The sequence below is a fragment of the Ornithorhynchus anatinus genome, chromosome X1, assembly GCF_004115215.2.
Source record: "Ornithorhynchus anatinus isolate Pmale09 chromosome X1, mOrnAna1.pri.v4, whole genome shotgun sequence".
Taxonomy (NCBI): Eukaryota; Metazoa; Chordata; class Mammalia; order Monotremata; family Ornithorhynchidae; genus Ornithorhynchus; species Ornithorhynchus anatinus.
Window position 1 is genome coordinate 108,347,912 of NC_041749.1, and position 8,018 is coordinate 108,355,929.

At 58.9% G+C, this 8,018-nt stretch overlaps 1 protein-coding gene across 1 annotated transcript in view; it reads left to right on the forward strand.

Moving 5' to 3' along the window:
* Positions 1 to 8,018, forward strand: part of PTPRS (protein tyrosine phosphatase receptor type S) — a 48,386-nt gene that overhangs the window by 39,768 nt on the left and 600 nt on the right. The window contains exons 8-9 of the mRNA XM_029051124.2: positions 6,940 to 7,209; positions 7,759 to 8,014. Of these exons, the coding sequence (XP_028906957.1) occupies positions 6,940 to 7,209; positions 7,759 to 8,014 (526 nt within the window). The remainder of the gene's footprint in view (positions 1 to 6,939; positions 7,210 to 7,758; positions 8,015 to 8,018) is intronic.

Consider the following 8,018-nt stretch of genomic DNA (forward strand, 5'->3'; position numbering starts at 1 on the left):
CCCTCCGCACCCCCCCTTTGATGCTGCTCCCTCCCCTTCTGGGCTCAGCTGAGATATGTGCCGGGCCCTGGACAGGTGGAGAGGGAGATGGGTCGGGCCCCCCCCCCGCAGCTCGGTGGAGCCTGTGTAACCAGAACCCCAGTTACAGAATCCGGGACCAGTCAGACCCAGAGGGGCAAAGGCAGGGGAACGGGGAGGGGGAACAGAGGCCCCTCCAGAGAGGAGACTTAGACTATTTCTTCAGACTTTAATGCGCCATCCCCCCACCCCCTGCCTCCCGGACCTGAAATGACTGGCTCCTCAGTTGGTGTCAGGGCTGCATCCGAGCCTCTCCCCTTGCCAGCCTCCTGGCAGGGAGGGGCCAAAGGGCATCCGTTTCTCTTCCCCACCACCCCCCACCCCTCTGCTTGTGAGGGACATAGGCTCTTCAGCAGCCCTGGAAATAGGGGCAGGCAAATGGACCCGCCCAAGAGAATTCTTCTTCCAAACTTACCTTCCCCTCCCTCCAGGAGGTCCCTGCGGAGTCAAAAACTAAAGGGTATCATCCCGTCCCCCAGCCCTTCCCCATAAATCGCTGCTGGCCCTAAGGCAAGGGTCTGCTGTCCGGTAACCGCTTCACCGCCCACTCCCCCTCTACCCAATGTGGAAATTTGGGCCTAACCCATCCCTAACCCCCACAACCTCCAACCTGTGCAGCTGCCGAAAACACCCCTGACCTGAACCTTCAGAGTTTATAGTGTCCCTCCAGCCGGCCCTGCTCTGGGGCCCGTGGCTGTGCTCAGGGGGACGCTAACCGAATCCTAGCCCCTTCCCTCCATTGGGTGGTCCCAGGAGAACTAGGAGTGTCCTTAGGACATAAGGCACATTGAGACCTTCCCTCTTTATGTAAGTGAAGACAGGGAAAATATCTGGAGTTCAAGAGAGTTTAAGTATTCAGCAAAACCAATAAACACCCATCAGCATGGAATGGGTTCCCAGCAAATAGGAGATTGCCTTGGTTTGGAAGGCTGACCGGGAGGCTGGCCCCAAGGAGCGGAAAATCAAATCCAGTCACAGGACGCAGACCTTTCCTCGCCCGGTTCTAGGCTTCTCTCTCTCGGCAAGAATTCAGCTTCTTAGTCCAGGGACAGTTAGGGTTCTTGCTGGGTTCCTTTCTCCTCTCAGCTCCTTTAACTGCCACTAGAATGTAGGCTTCCTGAGGGCGGGGATCGTGTCTGCCAACTTGTCCTCGCCCAAGCGCTCAGTCTGGCCCACAGTAAGCGCTTAGTAAAGACCATCAATTGAGCGATGGATGATTGATTGCCTCACGTGGCCCTTGTGGACGGGCGTCCCAAAACCCAGGTTTCTCCCTCCCCTCACCCTGTTCCACCATTCTTGGCCTCCTTTGCCCCGACCCCCTTTCCAAGCCGTGTCGGTGCACCTCCAGCCAGGCGGACTGGTTCCAAGGGCGCCGGCCACTCAGACAAGAAGACGGGTTGTCTTCGACAGACTCATTCCCAGGGTTGTAGGCCCGTGTTCAAATCCAGCCTAGCGATCTCACCACACCCTCTCTCCCACCTCTCTCTCTCCCCCTCCTCCCCTTCCCTTCCCCCACACCACCTCTCCCCCCTTCCAGGAACCTTGAGACCGGAGTGGGCCTTCCTTTTCCGGCCGGCCTCTTGGTTTTCTGTGGGAGAATTGTCCGGGGCGGGCACCTACCTCCCAGGCTCTCGGCTTCTCGTTTCTCCTGTCGCCATAACGGAGCAGTCGGGGAGGCCCCTCCACTCTCACCCCTCTGCTATAGGCGGCCACCCGGAGCTGTCGGCCCAAGTCTGCCGTTCCCTCGGGTCCGCCCCCAGCCCCGACCCCGCTCTGGCCTAAAGGGTGGCAGAGGAGACTGGGAATTCTGGAGCGTTCCAGCCCTCCGGAACCTTAGGGTCAGGAGGGGGATGCCCTTTTGCCTGCCCCCCTCACCCCTCCCAGCCCTCTCTCTCAGGGACTCTGGGGAAAGTTGGAAGGGGTGGAGGTTGGGAGAGGGGGGAGATGGTGGAGCATTTCAGAGCACTCGGGCCCCCCGCTGTGCTGTCATAGCCTACCCTCTTCAGCCTTGGGGAGAGATTTGGTGGGGCGGGGGGAGACGGAATTGGGGTTGGCCCAGATGGGCTGGGTTTCTGCCAGAAGTTTTCTTGGGAGCAGCAGCAGGAAGTATGCAGGGCGGATTGCAGGAACACTGTGCTGTACTGGTTTAGGCTGTCCTCCTCCTGCCTGTGCCCCTCCCCTCCGACCCCCCCACCCCCCAACCTCCTCCTCCTCTCCCTGCACTGCTTGTTCTCTGTCTCCCCCAGGGGAAATTAGATTACGCCTTGTGCCATTCACACACCCCACCCTCAACCCCCCTGGCAAACCCGAGCCCCCCCCCCCCACCCACCAGGCCCGCGCCTGTGACCGGAGCTGCTGTCGCTGCAGCAGAGGCTTTGGGTCGGTGCCACTGTGCTCGTGGCCGGCCGCTTGATTCCCTCCCACCGAGGATGTGCAGCCCTCTGCCCCCGGGCACACCCACCAGGTGACCCTTCGCCAAGGCGGAAAGGGCCGGGGTTGGGGCTCAGACAGGTGTAATCTAAGATTCCCCGATGGTGTAGAGGTTGAACACGACTTTGGCACCCCCCCCCCCGCACCCCCCATTTTGGAGGACGACAGAGGTTCATCTCTCCCCAAAATGGCCAGTAATGTCCTCGGCCTGCTCCCCGCTTGCTGAGTGTTGAGATGTGAACACTGGTCGATATCGTTTCTGAGTGCTTCAACCGATCACTTCCACCTTTGATTTACACCCTAACCCTCTCCCTCCCTCCCCAACCCACCCCCCTTCCTCCCTCCCTTTTCATTTGGTTGGTGGGGTGGGGGCGGGGGGAGGGGTGTCTCTTCTCCTCGTTGCTTCCTGGTTTTGATTTGGCTGTGAATCGGGGTTTGAAGGGACAGGGTCTCGCCCCACCAAGCTTCCCAAATGGGAGCATGGGCAGGGGGTGCTCCAGGGTTTCCTGGTGAATGAGGCTGAAGCTGCCGGCCCGGCCTCCATCCAAGCAGGTGTGTAAAATCTGGATCCCTCTGTGCCCTCCCCCACCTCCCCTCCCCACCCAGGGCCTGGCCAGCACAGAAAATAATCCAATGGCCAGAGTCTGGGCCGCTCCCGAGACACTGCTGCCTGGACTGGGGAGGAAGGAGTGAGACCAGGGTGGAGGGGGACTGTGCCCAAGGAGGAAGGGTGCGTGTGTGTGTGTGTATGTGCGGGTGCGTGTGTGTGCCTGCCCATGAGGATGTGTCTGTATGTGCATATGTTCCTGGGGGTGTGTGTTTGTGCCCGTGTGAATGTGCTGGCTGGGTGTGCGTCTGAGTATGTGTTGCTGACTCGGGGAATGGGGAGGTGACTTTCCCGGCTCCATGTGGAGACAGTGCCGAGGTTTCCCTGCGTCGGCTGGGATCTCGAAGGAGGGTTCCTGCTGCCGCCCACCCCGCCGCCCCGTGCCCACGGGGTTTGCCCGTGCCTGATTCTTCTCTCCAAGTGGCACGGCCCCTCCTCCACGCGCATACACACGCACACACCTCTTTTCCCAGCCCAGGGATCCAGCCCCCGGCCTCCATCCCAGCCAGCTCCGCTTCACCGTAGGTGCCGTGGGGGGGGCGGCTCAGCCCGATGGTGGCTCTGATTTGCCACTCGACCCCGCCCTCGCTCCTCCTTCAGACCCCGATTTCCAGCGCCCCCCACCTCCCCCCAGCCACCCCACCCGATCTGTCTTTGGTTTGCTTTCCTCCCCCCCCCCCCAATTTTTGGTCATCTCCCCCCCCCCGTTTCTGTTCTTAATTAATCTCCGTTCGGATTACCGTCTCGTTCTGTTTCCACGACAACTCTGTCTGCATCCCACACGCCTATGTGTGTCGCTGTTGATGCTGCGTGCTGGCCGGATCCGTCAGCATCCATCAGCATCCTTTTCCCCATCTTTCCACCCCAGAAATGGATATCTCTGCGCCCTTCCTCCTCTCCTCCCCTCCCCAATCCCCCTCTTCAGCCTTGCCCCTTCCTCTCCCCCACCCACTCCCCATTAAGGGCTCATCCCTCCTCGACCCCGACTGTCTGCATGCCCTTCAGTTTTGGTTTAAAGTTCTGTCCATCCCGTCTTAGGTGTGACGCAGGGCTCTTTGGGGGTGTGTGTGTGTGTGTGTGGGAAGGGGGGGCCGGGGGGTTGTGTTTTCTGAAATGCCGGCAGCTGGCCCCCAGGCTTTCCCCTCAACCATAGCGTAGCCCGGACCCCGCGGAGGCAGTACTCAGAGAGAGACGCGGAGATCAGAACTTGAGCCGCGTGTCCGACTGCCGGGAAGCCCCGCCACCTCCACACGCTCCCCGGCTGCCCCCATCCAGTTGACTAGAGGAGACGGGTTCTTTGGCCCATCGCCCCTTTCCCTCTCTTGAGCGGAAACTGAAGCCGAAGCGAGGATGGGAAGAAAGTGTCATGGTGAGGGCCGGCCCTCGCCCCCCTCCTCCGTACCGGAGCCCCCCGCCAGCGGGCCCAGGTGGAGTTTTGGTAGCCACTGGGTAAGGGGAAGGAAAGAGAAGACGTTTGGTGCCCCCCAATGGGGACAGCAGGCACAGTCCCCGGGCTCCGGGAATCACGCACGGTCTCCTCCTGATGGTCCCTTGGTTGGCACTGCTGCCCCCGTGCAGGCGGCTTTTCTCGGACTGGGCTAGATGAGCACGTGGGCTAGAGGGCCGTGGCCCCTGCCCCTGCTCTCTTCCAGATCCCCCGCAACCCCGACCGACCATTCCCGGGCAGAGGAGAATCTGGCCCAGTTCCTCAAGTGCCATGGGCCAGAATCTCCCCCTAAAAGTGCCGTTCTGTGGGCAGAGGACCGAGTTTTCTCGAGGAAGTGTCTACACCATTCCCCCATTAGCACTGTGAAAAAGTCACGGTCCTTTGGGGATCACCTACCGTCCCTACGGGGAGAGGGACCGGTCGCCCCCTCCACCCGCTCCGTCCTGACTCTATTTAGGAAATGGGGCAAAGATCGAAAGGCCGGGTTAGGTAGCCTGACCCAAATGCCCGGGTGCTGACAGTTCACTCTGAGTGTGGGGATGAAAATGGGGCGGGGCTCTTAGGGGGAGCCGGTGGGATGGGCTGGACAGGCTGGGTGGAGACCCCGATCTGGGGTCTGATCAGAGCCTCGGGGGGACGCGAGGCCGAGAGTCTGCCCCAGAGGGCCAAGGGGACTGGAACGGCGGTTTATATTCCTGCCCTCTGAGATGGGAACCCAAATAGGGGAGGGGGCACTGGCCCCATCGCCCTCACAGAGCAAGCGCCAGGACTCGAACATCTCCCCAGGGCCCCTTCTTCCATCGTTTCCTACCCGCCTTCAGGGACCCCTCCCCCCCCCCCCGCCCTCCCACTCCCTCTCCCAGCCCTTAGAGCTTGGCCGCATATTTCAGAAAACGGAGCCCCCGAAGCCAGCCCCCTGCCCGCGTCCATGTTCTACCCTGCAAGGCGCGGAAACTGCATCCGCTTCTCAGCTAAGGAGATGCACAGAACATGTCACTCTTCCTCACCGTGGAAAGTCCATTACCCTGTTTTTATTTTTTTATTATTATTATTCTCTTTCTTATGATTAATTATTCTATTTATTATTCCGCCAGGGCTGTGATGTGACAATGTGACGTTCCACATTGTGTCACATCAGCTAGAAAAAGTATGAAGCATTACAGTGGGTTCCCCTGCCCCCACCCCATCTGTCTGTCTCTGTCTCTGTCTCTCTTTCTCTTTCCCTCTTCCTCCCTCACTCTCTCCCCCTTCCTTTCTCCGTCCGTCTTTCTCTTTCTCCAGTATCCACGTGGGCGTATGCTAGTAATGCCCAAGTTAGAATCCTCTGCATTTTTCTTTCTCTCTGGATCTCTCTCCTTTGCTCTGTCTCTGTCTCCCTTTCTCTCACTCTCTCTCCTCTTTGTTTCTGTCTCTCCCTCCCCTCTCTCTTTCTGCCTCCGTCTTTCTCTGTCTCTTTCTCCTTTTTACCTATTTTGCATGATGTTTGTGATTCTGAGAGCTGCATCTATTGATGGAACCGTGTCAGATCTTAAAGAGGCTTCGTTAGGGTTTCTATACCCGAAAACCACAAAAATTTCATTAGAGTTTCTCATCTTTTCCTCTCGGTCCCAAGGGGCAGGAGTCGCGGGAGATGGGATGGGACAGACAGGATGAGGTAGTAAGGTATAGTGCCCTTCTAAGTAGCCTCACCCACACATGCTTTCTGAAAGTCAATTCAGAGCTCCGCAGGGGCGTTGCCCACCCCCCGCCCCCACCCCACCCTGGCCATAAATTCAATTGCCCAGTAGGTAGCCCCCTTCAGACAGGGGAGGTGGCCGGCGAGTCCACTCACTGACGACCGAGTCTTGGGTTCCGGGGACCCCCAGACTCCTATTCTGGGCGCTGGGTGGAGGGGGGGCCTGGACCCCCCCCCCACCACCACCACCAAAGGTGTTGGTGTTCAGTGAAGGGTTCAGGGTTGGGAAGGGAGAGAAATGCTGGATCTGTCAGTAAAGATGAGAAATTGCTAATAAATTTTTGTGTAATTATCTGTGCTGTAATGGGTCTAATCTTGATCAATGGAATCCTGTTGCTATGAAATATCGCTTTATGTCTACCTATTCTATATCTCGTTTGTGAAGTTTCTTATTTTGAAGTTTATGATTTCTTTGTGTTTAGTTTTGATTTCTTTATTTTGCTTTTGGTTTTATCTTTTTTTTTAAAAAACGGGGGTAAAGCAGAGCCGGTTTGTATTGAAATGGTTTTCTGCTTTGTTTTCTTTTTCTTCTTTTTTTTTTTTTGTTCCTTTGTTCCTTTGTTCCTTTCTTTCTTTCCTTCGTCCTTTTTGATTTCCTTTCACCCCGTTGTGCATCTCGCTCCCCTCCCCTCCCCTCACCAGTGCGCCGGGTGGCCCCCCGCTTCTCCATCCTGCCCGTGAGCCATGAGATCATGCCCGGCGGCAATGTCAACATCACCTGCGTGGCAGTTGGCTCGCCCATGCCCTATGTCAAGTGGATGCAGGGGGCCGAGGACCTCACCCCCGAGGATGACATGCCCGTCGGGCGCAACGTCCTGGAGCTCACAGACGTCAAGGACTCGGCCAACTACACGTGCGTGGCCATGTCCAGTCTGGGAGTTATCGAGGCTGTGGCCCAGATCACAGTGAAATGTAAGAGGGCAGGTCCGGGAAGACCGGGAGGTGGCGGGAGGGGGGGAATGCCCCGCCGTCATCACCCTCATCGTCTGTTCACGTGGGTTGTGGGGGTGGTGGGAGGGGGATTACTCTTTTTCTGGAAACCCAGGCTAATTAGGATTTGGCGAGAGGGTGAGGGCCCCGCCACCCAGACCCTCCCCGTCACCCAGTAGGCTCTCAAACACCCTGACATAGAACCAAGTGTCCCGGGCTCGTTCTGGGGTCTGGGTGACCGCCCTTCGGCTCCAGTGGGGGCCTCGAATGTTTTTCTGGGCCACCGGGAGCCCCCTGTCCCATTCGCAACCCCTCCCCCCATCTCCATCCTCCCACCTCTCCTGGCCCCCCAGCTTCCAGGGCTGACTCTCTGGGAAGGTCAGGATGCTCAAATCCCAGAAAATTTGGGGCGGAGAACGTCGGGCGCGCCGTTCCGGGGCCGTGGCGTGGCCTCTGTCAGCTAGGGCGTAACCCCCGGCGCCAGCAGCCACCTCTGCCAGCCTACGACACCGGCCGTTTCCTTCCCCACAGCCCTCCCCAAGGCCCCCGGCACGCCCATGGTGACGGAGAACACGGCCACCAGCATCACCATCACCTGGGACTCGGGCAACCCCGACCCGGTATCCTACTATGTGATCGAGTACAAGTCCAAGAGCCAGGACGGGCCGTACCAGATCAAGGAGGACATCACCACCACCCGCTACAGCATCGGGGGGCTGAGCCCCAACTCCGAATACGAGATCTGGGTGTCGGCCGTGAACACCATCGGCCAGGGCCCTCCCAGCGAGTCG